This window comes from Nyctereutes procyonoides, unplaced genomic scaffold, assembly GCF_905146905.1.
Source record: "Nyctereutes procyonoides isolate TBG_1078 unplaced genomic scaffold, NYPRO_anot_genome, whole genome shotgun sequence".
Lineage (NCBI taxonomy): Eukaryota > Metazoa > Chordata > Mammalia > Carnivora > Canidae > Nyctereutes > Nyctereutes procyonoides.
In genome coordinates, this window is record NW_026575132.1 from 30,596,931 (window position 1) to 30,624,434 (window position 27,504).

Below are 27,504 nucleotides of genomic sequence, written 5' to 3' on the forward strand. Positions count from 1 at the left end.
TGCGTGTGCCCCTCGGCCGAGACCAGAGACGTGCCATGCCTTCCTCTGGCTGCTGCCCGCCCCAGACTGTGGTGGCAGGGCTCCCTCTGCTCTAGGCACCCGGCTTCCACGGGGACCCCTTGGTCCTCCCTGCCCTGCCTGCTGGCCTCCCACCACCGCCGGCCTCCACATCGCCCAGCTGCCTCCTTTTTATCTTAAGTTTCCAGAGGCCTTTGCTGAGCAACCTGAACGAGAGTAGTGGTAACGTGGTATGAGGCAGCCTCCGGGTGGCGGTGGCGGCCTCTGGGGCCCAGGCCAGGGTGCCCCTGATGCAGACAGCACTACAGAGGCACGTGTAGGCCGGGGCGCTGCTGGCAGGCTGGATGAGGTGGCCGTGTCCGATGTGACTTGGACCGTTCGTCCCTGTGCCGGGTTCTGCGTCCACGGAGGAGCCGAGGCCGAGGGTGGGCAGGAGGGGAGTGCAGACCCGGGAACCTGATCCAGGAGCCCGAGTTGTCTCCTGCACAGCTTCCCGTTCGCTCCCCGAGGCCCTTGCGGCTCTCGGCCAATGGTGGGTCAGTGGCTTCCCTCTCTGCGCAGCGTGGCCCCACATGAGCAGGGCGGTGAGTGTCCCCCAGCACCGTGGCCAGGTCCTCGCTTCACGCGCTGCGGGTGTGGGAGACATCTCTGCAGAGCCATTGGGTCCCTAAGTACTTGCCGTCCTTGCTACTCTCAAGGCTTCTTAATTAGCCTTGAGTCATACATAACATCCTTTCATGAACTAGGAGCCATCCGCTGCTGTTGCTGTTTCCATGCACGTGGTCGTGTCTGACCTGGGCACACGCACACCTCCTGCCACCCAAACGCACGAGAACCTGCATTTAGACGAGCAGTACAGTTCCAAGAGCGCAGTCTGCATGCTTGTCCTCTGCTGCCCACCGCGCTCTCAAAGTGGAAATGGTGAAAAACAAGAAAGGGCAAAGCCCTGCACCCATGTAGGAAATGATGGATGTCGTCAAAAGGAGGCGCTTTGGGACATTAATAAAAACCGTGGGGCGAAGGCACAGAGTGGAAGGAAGTCCAAACGGAAGGAAGCAAGGGGATCACACCACCTAGCTGGGAACTGAAGAGTCCATGGTGGGAGAGCAGAAGTGAGAATCAACGTGCTTGACTGTTAACTGTCCTCCCCAAGGCTTGTGACCCCCTGGTGGGATCTGCGGATCTGCGCGGTCCGGTCGGTCGTGTGCTCAGAGGGCGGTGCCCTGGGAGGAGCCTGTCCTGTGTCTGTGGTTCTGCTACCCTGCAAAGGCGGGTTCCTTCTCATTTGTGAAGGGAGTTTACTTCCTCTTCCCTCTGGTTGTAAAGGGTGTGAGTGCGTGCAAGTGTGCATCACAGAGGATCCCATACACCTACAGGATCGAGAAAGCACGCCTCGTGTTGTCAGATCTGAGTTTTCAGGGACTGCGTGAAAAAAGTCTCAATTACCCCAAAGGATGATTCATGATTATAAGCAGATACGTTTTCACTTCAAACTGGAAGTGTTGGCATTCCAGAAAGGTCCATCACTCCCTGGGTGAATTAGGCTTCTGGCCTAATTGTTTTGGAACCACTCATACATTTTTTCAGGTTTATTCTCCCCTTAAACCATGCCATATAATCCCACATCACCAGCTACCACATTCCCGTGCGTCATCATGCATACATCATCCTCTCTTCCCCACCCAAAGCTCTTATTTTCCCTGAACTGGATATGAAGTAAACAGGGTGATGTAAACAGTAGTAAGATAATTAGGGGGTAAGTTCAGCTCTGTCTTGGTTGATGGAAAGTAATGAAAAATCAAGGAAAGAGGAAACGGTTTTTCAACCAAAGGCGCTGTTTGTCACTTTGCAGTGAGACATGACAAGATGACAGCTTTGCATTTTTGGAGCAGTGACTATACGGTGGGAAGGAAAAGGGTGAGTTTGAACCAATTAGTGGGCAGATGACATTTCTCTTTCCTCCACCAGACGACTAATAGGAGTTTAAAATATTAAAGGAAAAAAAAAGTCATTGCCTAATAAGCACTGCCTCAGAAAGAGAGTGTGACCAGAACTGCTGATCCCGGCACCCTCTGTGAGCAGGAGAGAAATCCAAGCTTAAACCATGTGTTTATTACCTGTCTTCTTGACAGGCTGATACCATTATAAAACACAATTTATTAAAAACACTGTGTGGCTCACATGCCAGAAATCTTACAGAGAGTCAGCGGCACTGATTTATCCAGTTCCCACGATAAGATTCCTCAGAGAGGTGGACACTGTTTGGAAGGGGGAAGCCGATGGTTAAATCATCCCCCACAGTCATCATGGAGGGTTTTGTGAGAGCGATTTAGGTTTCCCTGAGCGAGGTAGGGCATTTTCCTGCTGGAACTCTGAGAATGAAATCAGTTGAACAATAGGCAGCATTTACTGATCACCAACTGTATGCTCATCTCTAGCAAGCGGCACATGAGATGGGAAAGAAACCGCATTGTCTTTGTCCTTCAAAACACTCAGGAGATTTTCTTAACCTTAACTGGATGACTTCGTCAGCTTTGTTTTATTTTAGTTTAGTTTATTAGTTTAGTTTAGTTTATGATTTTATTTATTTATTCATGAGAGACAAAGAGAGACATAGGCAGAGGGCTTTTTGCACGTGGACAGGCAGCCCGATGAGGGACTCGATGCCGGGACCCCGAGATCATGACCTGAGCCAAAGGCAGATGCTCAACCGCTGAGCCACCCAGGTATCCCAATTTGGTTTCTTTTTTTATGTACCTCTTTAATATTAATTAATATGAAGGCAGATTTGGGTTAATCAGTTCATCAGAATGGTAATGTTCAGGCCTACGATTTGGTCGTGGAGTCGTGGCAGGCAGCATTTACATGACAGGGATGATTAAAATGCGGGTCCCTGCTCTCCACAGCTTATCTTACTTTTCCTTTGGCATTTACCTGGCATTTGTGGAGCATCTCCTAGGGCCCAGGAGGAAGGAGTGTAAAGACAAGCAAGGCAGCGTTCTTTCATGTGAGAAATAGTTGAGTAAGAGCATTTGTAATGACCACAGTCTGGTGAACTTTCACTGCCGAACCCTGAACAGAGGCTAAACACCTAAAACAGGGGCTGCTTGGAAAGTACAAAGTATCCAGTAAAATGTCACTGAATTAATAAATACTTATACAGATGTTCATTTTTGTTTAACTTATTTTTATTTTTTAAAATATTTTGTTTATTTATTTGACAGAGAGACAGAGAGAGAGAGAGAGAGAGAGAGAGAGAGACACCATGAGTGGGGTAGGGGTGGGGGAATGGAGAGAGAAGCAGGGAGCCTGACATGGGACTCGATCCCAGGACCTCAGGTCATGACCTGAGCCAAACGCACTTAACCAGCCGAGCCACCCAGGCAGCCCTACAAGTTCATTTTTTTTTAAATTTATTTATTCATAGAGACACAGAGACAGAGAGAGAGGCAGAGACACAGGCAGAGGGAGAAGCAGGCTCCATGCAGGGAGCCCGATGCAGGACTCGATCCCAGGTCTCCAGGCGGTGCTAAACTGCTGCGCCACTGGGGCTGCCCTACAAGTTCATTTTTAAAGGCCCCTTTTCATCCAAGGTTTCATTTTACCCTCCTGACTACCGTGTGTATGAATAGAGCAGAAACTAATGGAATACAGAATAGGAAAACAATAGAGAAATTCAATGAAATCAAAACTTTATTCTTTGGAAAAATATTTTAAAAATTGCTAAGCTTTTAGTTAACTGGCGAAGAAAATAAGAATCACAATTCATATTGCTAAAATCCAGACTGAATAGAGAGACATTACAACCAAACTCCAGAAAGAAAAAGAAGTATAAAGTAGGATCCAGAATGTGTGAAGAATTCTGATAAATGTGGTAAAATGTTTGGAACCAGTCAGGTGGTGGTTACATAGCATCGTCAATGGCTGAAAGCCATCGGATGGTTTTGGTCAACTATATGTTATATGAATTTCATGTCAATTTAAAAAAAAACTTAAATAATTTTAAGACAATACTATCAACAATTGTAAGCCAATAAATGTATAACTTAGGAGAAATAGATGAATTCCCAGACACACACTATCAAAAGTAACTCAACAAGAAATAGAAAATCTGAATAGACCCATGGAAAAGAGAGAGACTGTGTCAGTAATCCACTAACAAAAAAATGAGAAATAATGACTGAGTTCCGCAGGAAATAAAATCAATATACAAAAATTAATTACATTTACATAGACTTCTCATGAGAAACCCAACAATGAGCAAAATGTAACAAAAGTAGTACCGAATTTATGCTGTGACAGCTATGAAAATATTGTGGAAGGAAATTTTAAAAAGATTAAATTAATGGAAAGGCATCCTGTGTTCACAGACCAGATCAATAGACTTCATATTGTCAATTGGCAGGACTTCCCAAATTGGCCTACGGGTTTATCAAATCCTTTTAAGATCCTAGCTGATTTTTTTTTCCCCCAGAAATTGGCAGGCTGATCCTAAAATGCATTTGGAAATTCAAGGGACTCCGAACAGCCAAAATGGCCTTGAAAAAAATAATTTATAAGGTCTCATACCTTCTGATTTCAAGACTTAACTGCAAAGCTGCAGCAATCAAGATAGAATCGTTTGGCACGAGGATTGCCGTTATCAATCATTGGAATAGATTTGACAGCCCAGAAATGAACCCTCACAATTGTGGTAAGTTGCTTTTCAACAGGAGTGTTGGGACAATTCAATGGAGGAAGGGTAGTGTTTTCCACAGATGGCGCTGGGACAACTGGGTATCCACATGCAAAATATTGAAGTTGGCTCTCGACTTCCACTGTCGGCACAAACTAGTGACTCAGAATGAATCAGTGTTAAATATAATGACTAAAATCATTTGACTAAAACAGAGGGAAGTCTTCATAATCTTGGAGTCAGCCGTGCTTTCTTTGATGTTACGTCAAGAGCACGACTGACCACAGGAAAAGTAGATAAATTGGAATTTGTCAAAAAATTTTAAAAAGTTGCACTTCAAAAGGCAGCATCAAGAAAGTGAGAAGACAACCCACAGAGTGGGAGGAAATATTTGCACATTATTTATCTGGTAGCGCTTTGTATCTAGGATATGCAAAGGACCCCCCCGACTCAGTTTTTTAAAAGTACAAATAAACCAATTTAAAAAAAAAATGGGCAAAAGATCTAGGTTATCCTAAGGAGACATACAGTAGCCGGGAAGCACATGAAAAGGTGCCCAAAACCACTCGTCACCAGGGAGATGTGGACCAGGACAGTGTGAGACGCCCCTTCACACCCACGGGGACGTCTGACATAAAGGAGACTGACAATCTCCTGATTGTCACCAAGTGTCGGCAAGGACGTGGGAAGTCCGACCTCGTGCAGCACTCGGGGAAAGTGGGGTGGGGCAGCCGCTGCAGAAGACACTCGGCACTTCCTCAGATAAGTAAAGGTAGAGGGATCCCTGGGTGGCGCAGCGGTTTGGCGCCTGCCTTTGGCCCAGGGCACGATCCTGGAGACCCGGGATCGAGTCCCACATCGGGCTCCCGGTGCATGGAGCCTGCTTCTCCCTCTGCCTGTGTCTCTGCCTCTCTCTCTCTCTCTCTCTCTCTCTCTCTCTGTGCGTGTGACTATCATAAATAAATAAAAATTTTAAAAAAAGTAAAGGTAGAACTGGTAACGTGGCCCGTGGTCCCACTTGTAGGGGTGGCCCCGAGATCAATGAAGAAAACACCTGCCCACACAACATGCACACGTTCCAAGTGGTGTGAACAGCAGCCGGAGTGTGGAAACAACCTGGAGGGCCGCTGGCTGGTGAGGGGAGTGACGTATCACAGCACATCCTCCTGCAGGATGTCTTCCTGAGGTAACAGGCAGCGGGGTCTGACTCGCACTATACCACGGAAGAACCTCGAAAATGTGTGTTCAGTGAACAAAGCCAGACACAGAAACCGCGTGTGAGAGGATTCCATTCCTGGGGAATCTCCAGATCTTCACAGAACGTAGCTTAGTGGTTGCCTGGGTTTGGGGGATGAGGAAGGGGGTGGTGTGGTGTGATGATCGCGTTCTAGAATTGATGGTGCTCGTCACGGCTGCATGGATGCACGAGTGTGCTCAGGACCGCTGAATCTCAGACTTTCGGTGGGTCAAGAGTGTGGCACGTGAGCGTATCTCAGTATGGCTGCCCCCACACCCCACCCCACAGGGCTGGCTCTGTGGCATGGAATCTTAAAGACAAGGGCTCCGAGACCCAGGCATAGCTGCGTAGCCGTTGGGGTAGCTGCAGGGGGACCTGAAGTCCAGTCTTTGATGCCTCACTCTGTCCTGTCCTGTGCGGTAGGCACAACGGAGCTGCTGCAGGAACTTGGAAGTGTCTACACAAGCTGTGAATCGGAATTCTGAATTCCTTTTTCTTCAGTCCGCAGGAGAGCCTGAGATGCTTATTTAGGGGTTTGTAATCTAGTGTTGTCACTTCTCTGACTCGGGGTGGCCGCCAAAGCGGTCAACCAGATAAGGCATCGCATTCCGCTGTTTGCCCGGGGCTGTCAGGTCGTAGGGTCTGGTTCGCAGAAGCAAGGAGCTGGCTTTGGGCAATGAATATGGACCCTAAGGAGCCAAGCCCCTGGGGCCTGGTGTTCTTGGCCAGCTGTGGATACTCCCCTGCCCCTTTCCGTCAGGGTCTCCAGGTCTGGGCCTCTGTCCAGCCCCCTTATTGTGGGGACCGCCACACTGACCTGTTGCTGGCAAAGAGGAAGGTGTGGTCACATCCGAGTCACCTCACCTTGCACCAAGCGGTCTTGTCCCTTGAGTAGCATGTGGTGGGCTGGACCATGACGGGCCAGCAGGAGGCGGAGTGCGGCGGGCACCGGGCACTAGGGTGTACAGGACGTGATCTCATCCTTTACAATCAATCATCGATGCTCGCGTCTGTTGGGTGTCCGTCCGCATGGTGCTGGACACACGACCGTTCAGTTCCCCTCATGGCCCTCCTGTAGAGGACAAGTTACAACCCGGTGAGAAAGGATTTAGGAAGAATGTTCAGGAACTCACTTGCTCATCGGCTCATCCTTTTTTCCCCACCAACTTTTCTAAACGGCTTTATGGAGATGTAAGTAGCAGACCATGGCGTTTACCCTTTTACAGCGTACAACTTGATGCGTTGCTATGTATTTGTAAAGCTGTTAAAGCCCCACGATTTAATTTTGGAACGTTTTGTCCCCCACAAAAGAAGTGGTGTGGTCGCGAACCTTTCCTTCCCGGCATGGGCCCACCCACCCCCGGTGCCAGGCGGCCACTGGTGAGGTGTCTCCATGGATCTGTCTGCCCTGGGCCGTTCACATGAAGCGAATTGTATAGTCCTGTGGTCTCCCGTGCTCACGTTGCCCGGTGTGGTGCTTCCCATATCCAGATCTGTCCATGTTCTCACACATGTCAGGATGTCATTGCTTACGGGGCAGTGCACGTCCACCACGTGGGTAGACCCCCTCTGTCCTTCTATGAGGCCTGAACCGTGCGATGAGCCGTGCTGCCATGTATACTCATGCACCTCTTTTGTGGGGATTCTACTAACTTCCGCCGGATGTTTGTCTGACCCTGTGCCACGTGGTGTAATCGGGTCCTGCCTCAGCTCCAAGGAGCCCTTAACAGCAGGGTGGGCTGTAGTCATGCGAGAGCAGGTGCTGGGACTGCCTGTTAACTACGGGCAAGTCCTGCACACCATCACGCCGCGCGTTCCGGGCTTCCTGGTAACAGACCCATGTGGCGGAGCCCAGAGTGTTCGACAGGGTGGGGCAGGGAGCGATGGGGTCACAGGCTGTCCTGGGTCGGGTTCAGGAGAACCTGACATGAGGCAGGGGTCAAGGCAGGAACTCGTGAACTTCACATCTAAAGGCTACTCCCTAATTCTTGGCCCTGTTTACTGACGGGTGATCCTGGGCAACAAGCGTTTACCGGGTACCTGTCAGTTGGCTTTCTGAGCAACCAGAGCACATACACGTATGTGGATTAGAGGCTTCCCTCGGGGGTGTCACTTCCGACTTGACAAAACCTGCCAGGTGTTGGCGGCGTGAACAGTGCTCTTGTCACCCACGGACTCCCGTGGAAGCGGCGCCCTGCGTTCTGGACGTGACGGCGTCCTGCAGGGCTTTGTGAGCTCGAGAGATCATGATGTCACGGAGGGGCCTGGGTGGGTAGCTGGATGCCATGGTTACTCACTGGTTGGGGTGGTCACAGCCCTGTTCAAACTCCCAAGTGAGCACCTCGATGTTTGTAAAGACAGAATGTCTCAGAGAAATTCTTTGTTACCATGCAGCCTGAAACTGTAGAGAAATACTGAGTCTTAAAAAGGCTCCCGCCCTCCTTCCCGCCCTCCTTCCCCTCCTTCCTGCGTGGCCATGGGCTGCGCACCCACGGGCTCCAGCAGCAGAACCCTGTGCTCTCGCTTTCTGAGCTGCAGAGTCTAAGCCAGGGGTAGTGGTCCACAGCACGGGCTCCTGCCAAGTCCGGGAGGAGGTCCGTGGCAGGCCAGCACGGAGCCCTGTGTACATGCGGCGTTCACCCATGCGTTCCCCTCTGTGGGGCAGGGACACGCACAGGGCCTCATCGTACATTCACAGATCCCATCTGTGACGGCCCTGTTTCCAAATAAAGTCACAATCTGAGGCCTGGGGGTGGAGGGTGGTTAGGACTTCAACGTGTGACTTGGGGTGGAGGGGTCATGGCCCCAAGATCCCATGTCAGGGAATGGTTTGAAAATGATGCTTAGCATTGGATTCAACGCTTGGAATTTGACCTTGGAACTGCCAGTGGGTTTGGTCTTGCTACTTCTCTTTGGCGTTAGGTGTGAGATGGTGAGAGGTTTGTTTTTTTTTTTCTTTTTTTAAAGATTTTATTTATTTATTCACGAGAGACACAGAGAGAGAGGCAGAGACACAGGCAGAGGGAGAAGCAGGCTCCATGTAGGGAGCCTGACGTGGGACTCGATCCCGGGACTCCAGGATCACGCCCTGGGCTGAAGGCAGACGCTCAACCATTGAGCCAGCCGGGCGTCCCAGATGGTGAATGTTGATCTGGAATTAAGAGACAGCGTGGCTGGGGCCGTGTGTGTGCTGTAGAGTGGGTGAGTGCACAAGGCCCATGGCAGGTGGGGCACCTACAGCTGTGGCGCCTTCCCAGGATAGACGTGCACTCGTGTCTCAAAGCATCCTTCCTTCCCTCCTTGGGGCCACCGTGGCGTGCCCACCCCTGTGAGTGCCGCGGGACTGCAGCGTGGTGCACCGGGGCCCCCGGGAGGACACAGCTCCCAGAGCCTCCCTCCGTGTAGGACTTAGTCACCTGCCATGGGCTTCGTTGTAACTAACGGGAGCGACTTGTACTAACTGCACAATGTTAACATCTCAGAATGCAGGCGTGATTCAGAATTTAAGTCGGCGAAAAACATGTAAGTGTTTTTTTTTTATTTTTATTTTTATTTTTTTTTAATTTTTTTTTTTTTAGTTTATTTATGATAGTCACAGAGAGAGAGGCAGAGACACAGGCAGAGGGAGAAGCAGGCTCCATGCACCGGGAGCCCGACGTGGGATTCGATCCCGGGTCTCCAGAATCGCGCCCTGGGCCAAAGGCAGGCGCCAAACCGCTGCGCCACCCAGGGATCCCATGGTTTTTTTTTTTTTAAAAAAAGGTAATCAATCCTGGAAACTACATTCAGATCATCTTTATTTTGTTTTATAGCTCGGTGCTACCTCCACTCTTAAACCTGGAGATTTAATTTCCACGATTTAGACACGCAGAGGAAAACACAGCTGCCACATGCCGTTCAAGTGACTTTGCTGATAAATCTTTTTGAAGTTTCATTGACAATGTACATCAATTATGAGCGTTACCTCTGCTTTAAATGTTTCTTTATGATATGAGATTATCTCTGAGGGTTCTGTGGGGAAGATGTGCATTTAAGACTTGCTTTGATGATTGGCATTCCAGGGTAATTTGGTGTAATGGGATTTAATTTGTTTGTAGATAAACTTACCTAGAGGGACCAACACAAGAACAGAAATCTCATAGCTTATATAAACAACGGAAATTAATTAACATGGAAGCACTAATTAGTTTATCCAATTTGCTGGCAGAGCTCTGGGCTCTGAGGGACTGAGGAGAGAGGCTGGGAGGGGTGAGGTGGGCCGAGGAGGAGGGGCCCTGGGGCAGAACACCCCTGGCAGGATGGGTCGAGGGCTGCAGGGGGCTCTGAGCCCCAGAGGAAATACCCAGGAGGTGACCACAGCCCTGACCTTGCAGCCAGCACCTCGGCTGCTTCTACACGGGCCCGGCCTGCGGGGCCGCATCACCTGCAGCTGGAGAATATTCCCGTCTCTGGAGTGCCTCCCCCATCCTGTGTCCCCTTCCCTGTTGCTCAAGGTCATTTCCTCAGAGACACTGCCCCCCCCCCCCCGGGGTCCTGTCCTAGAGATGTCCTACACCTTTCCTGGGGAGTGCTGGCCACAGGGGGCACGTTGTACTTACTCTCATGACCCCCTAGGGATATGTGCCTCCCTCACTTGAAGGTGAGCCCTGGGACAGAGAAGCCTGCATGAGTGAATGGATGAATGACTGGGGGCCTCCCCTGCTGGGTTGACATCATCTGGAGTGTTTGCTCTGTAAACATGCTCCTGAAACCCCACCCACTGACCGCCCCCCATTGACCCCCTCGCTGACCCTCCTATCTGTGGAGATGCCCCCTAGAGCTCAGGGCCTCCCGTGGGGCTGCAGGGCAAGTGCCTCAGGGCCTTGGTGCTGAGTGGGGACAGGCCCAGAGCCCCACACAAACACCTGCCCTGTGCCGGGCGTCTCCAGGCAGGAGCCTGCCCCCCAGCAGGGCCCCGTGGGGTCAGGCTGTGGCATCAGTCCATCGTCTTGGGGCTGCACCGTGGAGGCTGGAGCCCGCTGCAAGCGCTTGGTGGGGGGCACCACAGGCTGCAGATCCAGCTCTGGCGGGCCCACTAGGTGATGCAGAAGAAGCTCACCAGAGCTGCCCCGGCCCCTCCTGCTTTCACCTGCACCCGTTCCCCCTGCACAGCGCCTTGGGTCTTCCCTGTGTGGCCTTGCTGTGTTCCTCAGTGAGACTTTAAAAAAATAACAATTCAGGCATTATCTCCTCGTATTATTTCCTCAAAATGCTAAATGTAGAGTTCCCATATGACCGGAAGTTTATTCCTTGGTATATATCCAAGAGAAATGAAACCTGTCCCCTCACACACGTACATGAGTGTCATCAGAGGCATTATTCGTGGTCGTGCAGAAGTGCAAACAGCCCGGCCATCCGACAACCGAGGAATGGGTGAGTACCTGACGATACGTCCACACGTGGAATATTATTTAATGATCAAAACAAAGGAAGGAACGACACATGCTACAGCGGAACGAGCCTTGGAAGCACTTTGCCAGGCGAAGCCTGTCGCGTGTTATGGCCACACGGGATTCCATTCGCGTGAACTGTCCAGAAGGGGCAAATGCGGACAGCAGTCAGATGAGTGGTTTCCAGGGCCGGGAGGACGAGGACCACAGCTTAGCCGGTGAAGGGTGCGGGGTGGAAATATTCCAAAGCTGACGGTGGCAAAGATGGCACAACTCCGCAAATATGCTGAACACCACTGACCTGGACTCTGTACGTGGGCGAGTTGTACGGCCTGTAAGTGATACTTGGATAGAGCTGCGCTTTCCGGAAATCACCAAGCAAAGAGGAGGAGGAGTCACTTGCCAGGCAGAGAAGGGCGGAGAGACACACCCGCGAACAACACACGGAACGTGCGAACATCCAGGGCGACCGAGTCGCCGGGCTTGCTGATCTGAGAGCGTAGAGCGGTCTGAGTGGGTCCGGGGTCAGCAGCAGAGGGGGGATGTGCTCTGTGACCCTTGTGGAGAAGGGAAGGCTGTAGCGTGTAGGAAGTGGACCCACGGGGTAGGACCGGAGCAAGGGAGTGATCGCGCTTTTAACTTCCATATTAAAATTTTGTGTTGGCTCTTGTTCCTCTGTGTGTTACATGATCCGTGGCCGCCTCCCCGCTCAGATGAACACATTTGGCCCCATAAATACATTAAACGTGTCGTGGTAGGGTCCTCGTAGGTATATCCTAAATGCTTTGCGATCACTCTGTTAAATGTTCAGGACATGCATAATCGCCCCAAACACAGGTAATTAATGAGTGACATCATCCTAAAGCTGGAAGAGTCCTAGACACTTTCAGTCAGATTCAGAAATCCTAAATGAGTTTCCCACCCCTCCCTGTCCTACTCGGGATTGTACAATGTTGAGTTGATGACGCTTTCAGCTGGGTTACTTCTTTGCAGGATTCTGCCCTCATCCTTCTCTCTGTGCCTTTTCACCGCTACGACTTGTCCACGGCAGCCAACATCTCGATGGACCTGCTAAGTGATGTTTCAGCTCAGCTGCCCCCCTGAATTTAGGGGTCACCGGTGCTCTCCTACACAGGGATGCAGCATACATAGGATTTTAGGAGCCCGTAGTTTAAATCCTTCTCGGGCCCGGGGACGAGGTTCCCGGGGTAGCTGTGATCGGCTCCAACCCAAGGTAATATTTCATGTAGTTTAAACTGTCACGAGGACCTATTCTCTTTGAACAATAAACTCAAGGTAAATTCGAAAACATTTGTAAAGACCCCGCCCTGTCAGGTTTAACTGCCTTCCCACTTCATCCACTGCCCGCAGGTGACAGGCATGCAGAAGACGTAGGTCATGACGGGCCGACAAATAGAAAGTACAAATCCGGGTGCAATCACAGCGTGACAGCCACCACCTGGCGAGTATTGTTTTAGATTTTCCGGTGGAGTTCGTTCTGTACAGCAGCCCGAGTAACGATCCCGGACTTGACAAGTAATAACAGCCTGTGTCCCCGGGACTAAGTACCGCCTCGCTTACCAACTCTCACGATTCCTGCCATGATCCGTGGACCGCGCCACCGACAAAGAGAGGCTTAAAAATAAGTGATATTTTGCTGACACTTCTTTGAATGAACCAAGGACACACTGATGCCAGGAAAGGGATATTTGATACCAAAGGTGCCAGTGGAAATATTTATGGCTCGTGGGAGCCCAAGCAGCCCTGGGGCAATCTCAGACCTGCCGCTGGCTGTGGGGCCGGTGGGGAGGCAGCCATCCAAGCCTGCCTGCATCACCTGCTGTTGCACACTGCGTGGTGCTTTGTCATCCCGTACGGGTTTACATGACGGTGACGGTAGTTAGACCGAGTCCTCTGAGGTTGGTACATGCTGTGGTTATTGGATGGATACGAACGTGACCAAACACTTGTGTTTAAGAACGTGCTGGAAGGGTGCACCCAGCGTAGCCTGACACCCTTCCATGTGCGAGTCGTCTCTGTACTTGTGCAGATTTGCGGGTGTGAGGCTTACAAATAGAAGCCTGCATGGGATCCTACGTGTTTGGTGGATTTATGTTTGCATTTGAAGATGTTACATGTCTGTATATGATCCACGTACCCATACGTGACTCATATTAATGGCTGCACCCTCAGGAAGGCAACAGGTGACCACTACCTAGTGATGCGAATGTCATTGGTATGGCACAAACTACATGAGGAACATCGACATGGAGATGTGGGATTGACAAATAGGATTTAACGACAGCTCTGCGTAAACCCTGGAGAGAGGGGAGTGGCATCTTTGCTTTCAGTGATTACTCTGATCCTGAACCCTGTCTGGGCGCAAGCTCTGAGGACATGCAGCCCTGGCCCCCAGACACCCCCAAGCTAGAGGGGAAGACACTACCCCAGCCACTGACTCACGTGTGAAGGACTTCGTGACCCAAAACAAAAAAAGCAGCGGCTGGTTCTTTTTTCCAGGGGCACTGGTGGGAGCTGCAGCCAGGGCTGTGTTACGTGGGGCTGTGGGGCCGTGGGGCCAGTCCTCGGGGAGGGGTGAGGCCCAGACGTGAGGCAGAGCAGCGCCCCCGCAGAGGCGCCGAGAGGCCAGCGTGGTGCCCCTGTGTGCAGGTGCGTAGGCCCTTGGACCTAGGCACCTCTCGGGTGAGAGCGGAACATCAACTCCTTAACCAAATGCACAAATAAATCAGTAGTGACTTTGAGGCTGAACAAGCGATAGGTAAGGGGTTGAGGATGACAGCAGACGGGTCTGTTCAGGATGTGTGTCCCCCAGCACAGGACGCAGCCTCGTGTTAAGGTCTGGAGGAAGAATGTCCTGGAGGGGGAGCAGCAGATGCCGATCCTCTCCCTCAGTGCGGTGGGGATGGAGCCTCGCAGTCAGTACCAGCACCACCGTGAGAAGGACCAGGGGCCAGAGCCTCGCAGGCACCGTGGGGAGGTCAGCTGCTTCCCACCGGAGGGCTCCCAGGAGGTCGGATTCAAGCTGCAGAGTTGCCACGTTGGGCACCATGTGGGACCCGGGAGGCGGGAGGTTCACCGCCGTCGTGTCTGGTACGAGGCGTCGGCAGTAGGGGCGGAGGCAGGAGTGGGTTCACGATGGGTGTTGCAGCTACAGCTTGAGGCGACCAGTGATTAACTGGATGAGGTGGGAGAGGAAATCGTCAAACCTACACCCGTGTCTGAGCCTCAGCGAACTCTGAGTCACGATGAGATACCACCAGGGGCCCGGACATATACCCAGGCCGAGTGAAAACCGGGTCATCCAGAAGACTCACAGGGCAGTGCAACAACTGCCCTGTAACGGTGGAGACGAGTCAGTGCGATAGGAGACCCACGGACTGTGCAGCACCAGGATTGACCCCGATGGTGACAGTGAGTCCGTGTGGGTTCATCAGTTGTGGCAGATGTACCATCTGGTGGGGACGCTGACATGGGGGACACGGGGATTTAAAGGAAGCGCCCACACCTTCCACTCAGCTTGGTTGTGAAGCTAACGCACCCCCTAAAAAGTACGATCCATACAGACCAAAACAAGAGGAAACCAAACGAGCAGTCCATCTGTCTCCACATCTTGCAGACCGAGTTGGTGGGATTTAGGCGGCACTCACAGTTTGGGCTGTTGCCGTGGGCAGGATCCATGTGGCATTAGCAGGCAGAGGAGCCACTCGTGTCGTGATACCTGCAGTAGAACCACACATGCATTCTCGATGGCTCGCTTTAGGGGCTGCACAGAGGACTGGCCTGGTCGGCTTGGATCCTATAACAAAGTACCACGGGCCGGGGAGCTTATCAAGACACATGTATTTTCTCACTGTTCCGGAGCCTGGGAGTCTGCGAGCAGGTGCCAGCATGGTCGGTTCCTGGTGAGGACCTCTTCTGGGGTGTCCTCATGTGGTAGAAAGAGGGACGGGAGCTCCCTGGGGTCTCTGATGAAGGCACCCATCGCCTTCGGGGGCTCTGGCCTCACGACCTCGTCACCTTCCAAAGGTCCCATGTCGGAGGTAAGACTTGAGCATGTGAACGTTCAGTCCCTAGCACATACGAGCCAGTGACCTCACTTCTGAGGCGATGTCCGTGCAAGGGGAAAGCACGGATTCAGATACTCGTATGCTGTGTTCGCAGCAGCGTTGCTCACAGTCGCCAGGAAGGGAAGCAATCCACGTGTCCATGGATGGGCGAACGGAGGGTGGCCTATCCATGCAGCAGAGCGTTACTCAGCCTTAAATAGGAAAGAAATGGATACACAGGCCACATGCAGATGAATCTTGAAGGCATTAGGCTCAGGGAGCCAAGTGTGGGTGTTAGGGTCCCCGCCTGTGGAGTCGGGGAGCACAGGGTGGACTCCCCACGGGGACGGCCCATCAGGAGGCTGTGGTGTGCCAGGCCAGAGTGACCTCTCGGACGCCGGGGACACAGCGCTGAGTGTGAGGGAGAGCAGCTGAGTGTGGGTGGCAGGGGCTGAAAATGGGGAAAGGCTGACGACACCAGGCTTCTCGGCCCAGGCTGGGAGTGTCAGGGCTCCACTGGGGCTGCACATCGCCGCGTGGACGGGCCTAGGGGCCTGGGGAGGGGGACGTCTGTGTGGGCCGTGAGCAGGACCCAGGGGACTTACTGTCCAGGAGAGAGTTCCGTGGTGTGCTCTGAGCCGGGACAGGTCCTGGGAACCACGAGTTAGGCTTAGCACAGGCCACCTTCCTGCCGTGGCTGGGACAGAGGCCCAGTGAACAGGGCCGCGGTGAGGATGGAGACGCCAAGGGCGCCTCACAGCTAGAATTCAGGGGTGCCACGGGTGCACTCCGGGAACAGCTTCACGCAGACAAACGGACGTCAGTGGCCGGCCCTGGCCATCAGCTGGCTGTGTGACAGCGGCTTCATCTCTGCAGGCTCGCCTCACCTGGCTGCTTGAAAGGACTAATAATGCCACTTATTTACATGGGTTGTCATGGGAGTTAGTAAGATTGGAATCAGGAACTTCATAGACCGCGCGGCTAGAATGGAGTGACCCATCGATCCATTCGCAGAGGAGCCGTTTGCTTTAAGGCCGACTCCCAGTCCCAGCATCCCTCTGCCCGGCAGCGAGCTCACTTCTCAGTGAATAATACCACGACCCACTTTTCCTCAGAGACTCCGATCAATTATTTAACTTTCTTCCGCTCGCTCTGAAGCTGAATCGGCTTCCCAGAGACCCTCCAGAGTCCAGCGTGACACCCAGGCATCCGACGGCTGGGAAGGGGGGGGCGCCGAGAGGTGGATACACGGGCCACGCAGCTCCAGGGCAGCTGGAGGGCTTCTTGTCTGTGCATCTGCTGCTCCCACAGACATGGGCCGCCTGACGCTCCGCAGCGACGTTTCCCCACTCTGGCCACCGCAGCAGTGCCACTAGGAACACGGGAGATGCTCAGGGAGCGCGGCGGGAGAGAGCGCGGTGTCCCCGGAGATGGTTGAGCACCGCACATGGGCACGGATCGTGAAGCTGTGATTCTGCGTGTCACCGCGGAACCTGCGTAGATGCCCATGGCCAGCAAACCGTGCCTCTCATTTGTCCTTGGCCTTTGTTTCTGGTTCCCTGTGGCCCATTGCTTTATTAAAGCTGCTCATTTCTGGGCTTGCCTTCACATTTTCAAATCACATGTTAAATTCATGGGAATCCTGTTTACGTGCAGTTGTCTGACTGAGTGACTGGGGCTACACTCCATCCGTGACGGCCAGTGGGGCGTGCATGTGTAGCATGGTGCCTGACCACGCGTGTGTGTCTTATGTCACTTCTCATGTTTCTCAAGTATTGAAGAAGCTCCCCCACCCCAAAAAAAAAGAAGCTCCCCCAGCCATTTTTCTACCATGACTGGTCAGCATGGGCTAGGTTTGGGGAATAGGCATTTATATGATTGTCCCGTTGAGTCCTGGAGCATCCCTAGGGGTGGAATCTGTCCTTCCCTCCTGTCCTGTTTCTTTTCAAACTGGAACAAAGGCAAACTCGGAAGATAGTAACAACAGCAGCTAATTTTAGGGAGTTACTTTGTGCCAGAAATATATTTTTTTTCCTTTATACTTTAACTGCCTGAATTTTTAAAATCGTTTTTTTTTTCCATTTTTCAGGTGACTATTCTTTAATATGTATATTTTTATTGGAGTTCGATTTAAAATTTAATTTCCCAATTAAATGTCAGCCTCTGTTCACTGAGAGCTTCATTTCATTGCCCGTGACCCATATGCTTACTCCTGTTGCCACATCTCCCTAGAAAGAAACTCTGATAGAAATCCACTGTTGGTCGTTCCAGGCTTTGCTCTGCATCTATAAGTGCGCAGGGCCCATCTACGACCAACGCACATCACGGAGGGTGATGCTAGGACACGACGGGCTCTCTGCAGAGTTATGGATTGAGTAAGTGTTAAAGGAGATGCTCTCAACATGGAACTGAGGTCCAAGCAGCCTGCATTTCCCTCTTTTTCTGTTTCTGGATGTGTGAGACTTTTCCATCTTTACATGTAAGCGTCCATAGCATCAAGGAATTGTGACTCTGTGAAGTCACTGGTCGGTCGAGAAGGCATCAGGTCACCTGAGCTGGTTAGTCTCGCATCAGCGCGTCATCCTGCACCTGTGAAATTAGCGTCACGCTTCCCATCCTGTTCTGCGTGCGGGCGGCTGAGTGCCGGTGCCGGGATCTTTGGAGAAGGTGACAATTTTGTTCCTTGCTTGTTCGGGAAGTGCTGGTGGTGACAGTGGCACCCTGGTTCCACGGGGGCTGCAGGTCTGAACTGCTCCCTTCCTGCCATTCAGAGGGGGCTTCCTCGGAGGGCAGACACGGGCCGAGTGGTCTCCGCCCGGTGGTCCCGGCCCAGCTGGAGCGGCGCAGAGGACTATGGGAGGAGCAGCAGATGTGCAGGGAGCCCAGTGGCCCCGCCGCTGCCCCCCGGGGCTCCCCTCCGCAAACCAGGGCCTGGGTCCCCGCGCCGGCCACACTGCCTCCTTCAGCAGCAGCCGTGGTGGCACCACCCCCGGCGGCCCGGGCCCGGAGCGAGGTGCGAGCGTCACGGGCCGGCGCCTCCCGGGATGGGAGAGAGCCGCTGCCCGTGCCCACCGCGCCCGCAGGGCTGAGCCGCCACCCTACAAACACCTGCAGGTACGACGCCTACAGACACACTGGGCGTGCCGCGGCTCCCCGTTTCCTGGAAGAGTGACCGAGGGCATAGGCCTCCCATCCAGGGAAGAGCGGGGAGGGGCTCAAGGTCGGTGCTTCGGCGCTTGGGGAGTAGGCCCACGCGGGGGCTGCGTCTGGCTCAGGCATAGACCCTGTGCCCTTCAAATCGTCTTGTGTCAATTAGCATAAATCAGTGTAGTCTTCTCCTAATTTAAATGAGACTCGGCGCTACTGATGGTGGATCCACCGGTAGCAGCTTTGACTCCCTTGCACAGTGTGACTGTTGCTCCCGTGGCTGTTCCTCAGGGCGGGCGGGCTGGCGTGGCTCGGACCCACCTCTAACGCGGCGGTGGCGCAGCTCCATGGGCTCGGCGGCCCCCACCCAGGGCAGTGGGGGAAGGCGCGGCCAGCCAGCCGGCCCTGGGGCTCAGCCAGCGCTCGAGGGACGCCCTGTCCTCGCCCTGTCCTCCCGCCACTCGGCCGAGGGTCAAGGCCAGGGGAGGGGCCCGGGGTGGGCAAAGTGTCACCCGCCAGGCTGACCTGCTGCTGGGTGAACGCTGGCGTCTTCACTCGAGGTCACCCTTGCCCCCGACAGGCTCCTCCTCCTCCGGCCTCGGCTCTGGTGCCCGCAGGCTGCCATGCGGTCACCGTGCTCTGGAGTGGGGGCCCAGGGGCTGGGGTGTCTCGCTCCGACGCCAGCGAGGCCCCAGGGAAGGGAGCAGCCCTGCACCCACACCCCTGCACCTGGACTCTCACACCTGGGACCCCCACCCTCAGACCCCACACCCCCGGACCCCTGCACCCAAACCCTCACACCTGGACCCCTTACCCAGCACCCTCACACCCAGGACCCCCACACCTGGAATCCACCCCCGCAACCTCCACACCTGCGACCCCCGTACCCAGGACCCCTGTACCTTTGATCCCCGGGCCTGGACTCCCCTGCACCCGGACCTCCACACCTGGTATCCCCGTACCTGGGACCCCTACAATGGGGCCCCCGCACCCAGGACCCCTACACCAAGACCCCCTGCACCCGGGACCCATACACTGGGACCCCCTGCACCTGGGACCCCTGCACTGGGACCCTCTGCACCCAGACCTCCGCAGCTGGTATCCCCGCACCCAGGACCTCGCCGCCAGAGCCTGCCCAGCCCTCCCAAAGTTTCCTCGACAGGGAATGATGCCTGGCACAGCTCTCTATGCACGTGAGTGAGGACAGCATGTCAGCAGGGCCCCAAGTACCGTTAGTAGGTCCAAGGGGACGTGAAGGGGCTCGTGAGCGTGGTGACACTGGGTCCTGACAGTCACCACACACGGGGTATGCTGGCAGTTCAACCAGGGGTCCGCCGTCCACCGTGACACAGGATTGATTGAGGATCTTGCTGGAAATACTTTAAGGATGAGGCCTGGGCGGCATTTGTGAAAGACTTGGGCCCTGAAAGACGTTTCTGTGCCGTCGCCTGTCCCTGGGTCTCTGATCCACAGAATCTGAGTTCACTGAATGTGTCAGCTCCCGTGTCATCTGCGCTGTTGTGCAACCCCTGTGTGTTGACCTGGGTGATTCTGAGCACATCCACCCGTGATAAAGGTTAGATGTGCGGAGAGAGTCCTACGTTTGTGGGTTGATTTTTGTGCAGATCCAGGTCAGTGCTTGCAATGAGTAGCTTCGTCTGCTCCAGCAGCCCGGCGCTGGGTTCAGGTCCCCAGGAGGGGTGTGAGGGTGGGCCGCGGCCTTGGCGGGGGGGGGGGGGGGTGAGCTGACAGGTGAACCTGTTTCTCCTCAGTGCATGGCTCTGAGGTTCCGCTGCTCAGGCCCCAGGCTGCCGCCCACCCTAGGCCCCTTCCCTGGCTCCATGGTCTGCTGGGGGGGGCCTGAACTGTCACCTCTCTCTGCCCCGTGGACACACACGCCTCCTGGGGGGCCCAGGGGGACTCCCGGTCTTGCTCTATCATGTCACCACGAGGAGACCTGGGGCTGGGGGACTTAGGGCTCTGTGCTGTTGTGTGTCCTCTGACAGGTCCCTTAGTGCAGATGCCCTGGGGCCTCACGCACAATGGGGGGAGCAAGGGGTTTGCATCATTAGCTGCAGCGGGCGCGGCACCGTGTCCATAGCATGTCATAGAGAAGGTGGACGGAGCTGCGCCTGCTGGACCCTGGAGCAGCAATGGGGGGCCTGGCCTTGGGAATGGGAGTGAGGCTCCTGGACGTCACACTGCACCCAGGCGAGTGATGCTCATTTCCTGTGTCCTGTAGATCCCAGTGCCTGTGTTCACTGCTCACCTCTGCACCGATCGCTGGCACGAGCTATGGTGGTGCAGCCTTGGTGCTGTGCTGGCATGGCCCTGTCACCCACCCAGGCCTCCCTCCTGGACCACAGGGGTGAGCTGAGCTTCCTCGGCTGTCCGGGTGGGCGGGACAGGGAACAAGCCCCTGTGCACCTGCTCATGGTCCCTCCTTTGAAGACTTTGGCTCCCCACCTTCTGGACGCACCCCCTTTGCAATGTGGAGTAGTTCAGGCCTGCGCTCCACTCTGTTGGGCAGGAGGTGGGTGTCCAGAGCAGACACGGCACCATGACCCGGGTGACCTGGCCGTGGGGGGGTTGCCTCCCCTGACTCGGACGGCTGTGCTTTCAGGACGTCAGAGCTCCCCATCCGGTGTGCGTTAAAGGACGGTTGTGCCTTCCCTGAGGCGTCCATTGGCGCCCTGTCTCCCTCATCCCCTCCACCCCCCACCACACGTGCGCTCGCCTGTCCCCACCCAGCCCCTCCCGCTCCCGCGGTCATCCCACAAACAGAAGACTAACTCATTGCCATTGTTCACCTCAGAGATCATCCTTGGGTCTTAATTTTATTTATTTTTAAAGATTTTATTTATTTATTCATGAGAGACACAGACCGAGGCGGAGACACAGGCAGAGGGAGAAGCAGGCTCCTCGCAGGGGGCCCGATGTGGGACTCGATCCCGGGACCTGGGGTCACACCCTGGGCCGAAGGCAGGCACTCAACTGCTGAGCCACCCAAGTGCCCCAAGGGTCTGAATTTTATATTAAAAAATGTCCCAGCTCCTGCTATGATCTTGAGTTCCCTCCGCAAACTGTCCATCTCGTGTCCTCCCAGCTCCCGGGCGCTGAGGCCACCAGCCCCTTCCTCTGGCCACGCCCGTCTGCCTGCGCCATGCTTGTCCCGAAATCCTCCTGGGCCTTGAGACCCCGTGCAGACGCTGTGCCCTCTGCAAGTCCTTTGCTGCCTCCTGGGGTTGGAATAGAAGGAGGTTGGCATCCTCAGGGCTGGGGCTGGCGCCCAAGGGCTGCTTGAATGCATTTGTCACCCCGCCCTCCCATGCTCACGTGGAGGGTGCCTGCATCCCTGCTTGAGGGCCATGGCGGGGGGGGGGTCACCTGCCTAGAGGACCCAGGGCCTCAATTCTTGCCCACAGTTGCACTTGTACTTACCGTATCGTACTCGCTGTCATAGTTTCCCGAGGAGACTGTGAGTGTCGTGACCCCCACACGTCTTGGTCCATTCCTAGGGTCTGACCCTGATGGGCGGACCTGCACCCTGAGGACCATCGGTAGCTGGAGCTTAATGTGCGTCCTGTGGTTTTAATTCCGCCCTTTTGCTCGTGATTGTTGGTGCCCGAAAGCAAACCTAAGAGTTGTGGTTAAAGCAAAGGCTTAGGTGTTGGGGGATGAAATCCGTCATCTGTGCCGAGTGCATCCTGTGGGGCCCCACGTGGTCATGAGAGTATGTTCGTATGCGTGTGCCTGTGACGAAGAGATGGGTGGTCTGCTAGTGAGGAAGCTGTGAAGGGGCGGCTACACTCGTGCCGTGCAGGGATGTTTGCCCAGGCGTGGGGTGGGCGTGGGCCACGTGCCGAGAGGGCCCCTCCCATGACGGGCGTGAGACCCCAAGACCCCTTAGTAACGGCCTCTCTCTCTTCTGTTTGCAGAATCGCAGTGCACCCTCTGCGGGGAGCCGGAAGGTGAGTGTGCTCGACCCCGTCCCCGCCTCCGCTGGCCGTGGCGGGGGCACCGTGGTCGCGGACGGCCGTCGGCGTGTCCGGCCCGCGTTCTCCACAGTGTTTGGTGGAAAGTGGGTAAAACTGGCGTGGGGTGCAGGGTGGCAGGGGGCGGTCATCCCTGAGCAGAAAGGGAATCACAGCCACATTACAACACTTGCCTTTGGGGTTTCAGATTCACAGATTTTAATGAGGTTTCTCCAGGTAATAAATGCTGGTGTTAGAAATACGTATTTCATGGCTTTAAATACATTAGCCCCAAGTGCTGATGAGCCTCACCTGAAACAAGACCTGGGAAAACCTTTCCGTATTATTAGTGAGCGAACCCGAAAGGCGCAGCAGGGGCTTGCTGGTAATCAGTGCCATTACACAGTGCATGATCTGTGTTATCGAAGATACTTTTATTTTTTTATTTTTATTTTTTTCGAAGATACTTTTAAAACTAGAGCTCCTGACTCTGATTTACCTATGTTCGAAAGTAGTGAAGGCTGAAACCTTTCCCGTGTCACAAGAGGAAAGAATAAAAGAAATGCGGTTCGCACGCGGCCTCCGTTGGCGAGGGCCCTGGGTGCATCAGAGCTGTGATGGTCGGGCTCAGCGCGGCGGCGTGTGGCCTCGCCACGGGGCGGGGGTGGCCGTCAGAGCCCGGGACCCCGGGTGCCTGAATGTGCATGACTCGAGCACGTGCTCCGTGTCACACAAACATCGTCATATTCACTGCCGAGATTTCCACCCACGAGATGAAAGAACAAAAGTGACCATCGGGTTCATGTAGAAATTCCATCAAACACCCTGTTTCTCCAGTCTTGTGGTTGAGACGTGCCTGAGTCCTCAAACGTCTTGCTCTGTGGGTGAAGGGGTATCCGGTGCACTGCTGTGGCTGCGGCAAAGTGCACGGACTCAAATGGTCACTGTTGCATAAAACCCGAGACTCTGGACACCCGGGGTTTCTGGGGTCAAAGAAAAGTGGAGTTTTGGGGTGGGATGCTGCAGGGAGGCCACCGAGAGCAGGTTTTGTGCGGTGGGCAGTGGCCTCTGAGCGGGAGGGGCCGAGGGTGCCCACAAGGGCCTCCAGCTTGAGTGGGTCCTGCAGGTACTTGGGAACTTCATTCGTTCTTGTCATTATAACATCGGTGTCTGTCCCGGGTTGGGAACGTGCGCATCAGGCCTTGGCTTCCTGTGTTGTCCTTGTGCGACACGCGCCTCCTGCTGAGGGTCCTCAGTGTGCTCCGAAGCCTGGACCCTCCACCTCGAGGCCCACCCAGACCTCTCCAGGCCCCCCGCCCCGCCCATTCCTGTCATGGGCCTCTGCTGTCTGCAGTCTGTGTGCGCTGCATGGAGTCCGGTTCCCGCTCTCGGCTTCTTCCCGCTGTCCTATGGGGGCACGTGCAACCGGTGTGGTTGTGGGAGGGCGTGGGTTGAGTCAAGGGGGTGTTAGCTGGGGGGGTCCTCGCTCAGAGACAGGGGTTCATGCATTCCTGTGGGCACCCCGGGTCGTGGGACCCCTGCGGCTTGCCCCCACGCAAGGGCAGGGCTGCATCCTCCCCCCTGGGAGTGCCCCTGCCCCCACCCTGTCAGAGGTCAGAACCCTGGTCGCGCACAGGACCCCTGTCTGCCCGTCCTGGACGACGTCCAGCAGGTCCCCCGGTAGCCCACCTGGGTCAGCATCTAATCAGATCACCGATCACCGTGCACCAAAGGTGTAAAGTTGCCAGGGGCAGAGGGAGGAGATGTGCCCCTTCTCGTTCCGGGGGCAGCTCAAGATGTAGATATTTAAGACAGCCCCCCCCACCCCCCAGGAGGCCGTGAGGATCGGGGAGATGGCACAGAGGTTGCATTTGTAGGGCTGCTGGACACACTGCCGCTCGTGCCTCGTCCACCTGGACCTCAGGCTCTGCGGCCGCTCCAGCGTTCCAGATACGCCAGTGCAGTTGCTCCAAATCAGAGAAAAGGGAGGAAAGCTTTGATGGCATGGTCCCAGCTGGGCTTTATTTTTTTGTAAAGCACCACCATGCATATTCATACATTTTTAAATCATTTAAGTGATTAGTCTACGTGAGAGCTGCCTGGGCACAGTGAGTGGAATCCGAAATCAGCTCTGTTGTTGGGTAATGTCTCTAGCAGCTTCTATCAGCTAACTCATAAAGGCCGCCGCACAGAAAGGATCCGCACCGGAGGCTGGAGCACAGTGCGGAGTTGGATCTGGAGCCTTGTGCTCCTTCCATCCACAGGGTTAAGGCCTCAACTCATTAAGCTTCTCTCTTTCTTGTCAGAAAGCTGTTAACAGTCTTTCTCCGCTAAACCAGTGAAGTGGGAAACACCTATTTGCATTTTAATGATTAGTTCTCTTGGAGGGAGCTGGTTCTTTGGATACAGATGGAATAATTAGCACTGTCTCAGATGATAATATCTGTCAAGCAGCGAGACTGGGAACAAAGTTTATGGGGTGCTGCGGCCCTCAGGATTGCAGGCATGAGCATCCCTGCGAAGGCGGGGCCTGTTTCACCGAGTACATTAGCTTGTAATTGTACATAACACATAGATCGAGACCTCAGTACACAAATTCGCTTATCCTTTCTACCTTCCCTGGTTTCTGAACCTTGGGCGACTACATTTTTGAGAGGAGAATGTTTTATGGAGTGTTTTATGTGACTTACCGGTATCCCTCTTCCTACCAAGGCTGTACAGACGGGTGACTCTGAGTTTGGGAGTAGGGGCAGCAAGAAGGTAGAGCTGGTTACCCAACCAGACTCACCTCCCTTTTGCAGGGATACACTCGCCAGAGTGTGTTGCCGAACTAGAGACCGATTATAAACAACAAAAACAACAACAACAACAACAAAAAAAAACCAGTTTGGAGTCTACAGAGAGCAACCTCGTTATTATGGTTTGCTACAGGCCTGAGAGGCCGACGACGGTCTCATCGTGGAGCTGCATCGTGGAGGTCCTGGTCGCCGTGGTCGCAATCTGGCGGGATCACTTTGTCAGTTTACCTTGACACAGCTAGCATCTCTGACGGTTCATATGCTGAACCCCATCAATCTAATATAGGAAAATAATTTAAGAGTATATGATCCTGGGGATCCCTGGGTGGCACAGCGGTTTGGCGCCTGCCTTTGGCCCAGGGCGCGATCCTGGAGACCCGGGATCGAATCCCACGTCGGGCTCCCAGTGCATGGAGCCAGCTTCTCCCTCTGCCTATGTCTCTGCCCCTCTCTCTCTCTCTCTGTGACTATCATAAATAAATAAATAAATAAATAAAATTAAAAAAAAGAGTATATGATCCTTTTCAAGCTTTATTGACAGATACATGACAGCACTTACTTCTAACTAGACCACAGGGAATGTTATGGTAGAACCACAGACGTCGGTTCATGGATGTGCCTATTTGTGTACATTTTTAGGGTTCAATTTGCCCTCCTAGTAAATAGATCTCCTAATGTGGGAAGGCAGATGCCTAGAAGGGTTTAGGAAAACTTATCTGCGATCTCCTACAATGTAATAATGGTGTCTTAACATCTATGTTATTTAACCCAGTCAAAACTAAGGAATAAAATAAGCTATTATAATTTAAATTTGGAACAAATAAGTAATGCTACAAAAATATCAGGATGGAGTTTAGCACAGAGGATGTTTAGTAAGAGACGCCTTGAGATGTATGAGTTCAAAAGAAGTCGGCCACGTATGGAGGCATCAATGTATATTTAGAAGATGTACAGAAATTCTGGTTGCAAAGCAAAATTCAGGTTCAAAAAAATCACAAAAAGTTTAAGATAAGAGACTTTCATTTTAAATCTGCTTTATTTTTGTTTTTTACTTTGATCATTTGAGGACACAAATTGCATACTGCTCTTAGAATTTTGGACAGAATCTTATGTATCACTACAAATAGAAGGAACCCGAGCTACCTTGTCTCTTCCTCACTCATGAGTAAGAAAAAGTGGGACATGTTTTTAAATACATATTGCGTTTAGTAGCATCATGTTCTCGATTTTTAAGTCAGGTGTTTGAGATTTTCCCCCACAAATGACTCTAATCAATGTAAAACTTCGGTACTGTTTTTGCTCCTTCATTGGGTAGGTGTCATCCTGAAATGCTAAGATCTCTCACCACGAGGGAAGGGCAGGAAGGCTGCTCCTTAAAGCCTGGGCATCATGGGTTGGGAAGAAGCATTTCGGCCCCACCTCTGCTCTTGCAGGAACGAGGGCATCCATGCCTCACCTGCAGCTGCTGCCCCATCTCGTTTGGAGATCAGACCTCGTTAATTGTATGCTTTGGGTAAAAATGGTCTTTTCTGTTTGCTATTCTTGGAGGTTTGTGGTAGATAACCCGCATTTATTAAGTTCTCAGCATGTGCCAGGCTCTCTAGAAAAAATTAGCGTTGCTTAGGAACTGAAGAATTCTACTGGCTTTTGAGAGAAAACAGAATTCTATTCCAGCCGATCTGCCTTCGGGACCTCAGAATGGTTAGTGTTTTAGTACAAGTCAGAGAATATGACTTGCTGAAGATACAGGAAGGAAACCCGCTGGTCTTAAAAGGTTAGGGTGGAGGGCCTCAGAAGGGTCCTTGCTGTGAGCTTGAGACACTGCCGGGTGACATGTCACGGGCCTTTGGTACCTACCTGAGCTTGAATGAAGGAGGTTCATTCTAGGCTCCCAGAGTTCAGGAGGACGTCTAACCCAGAGGATGGGCAAGACTCAAGGCCTCAGTAGCCTCTGAGAAGTAAAACCCAGAAGGGGGCACAGGATGGGGTGGACGTGGGACACTCAGGCAGGTGTGGGATGCAGGGGCGCCTGACATGGGAAGCGATGGGACCCCGCCCCTGGAGTGAAACCCAGAATCTCAACGTGTTTTCACCTTTATGAGAAAAAGACTAGAAGACAATGACCAAGGAAGTGTAAAGGAAGCCTGTCACATATCCGG

General features: G+C 53.5%; 1 protein-coding gene across 1 annotated transcript in view; it reads left to right on the forward strand.

The window, feature by feature from the left end:
* The window catches only part of DLGAP2 (DLG associated protein 2), a 685,607-nt gene that overhangs the window by 352,999 nt on the left and 305,104 nt on the right, over positions 1-27,504 (forward strand). Inside the window, exon 4 of the mRNA XM_055345374.1 lies at positions 22,512-22,544. Coding sequence (XP_055201349.1) covers positions 22,512-22,544 — 33 coding nt within the window. The remainder of the gene's footprint in view (positions 1-22,511; positions 22,545-27,504) is intronic.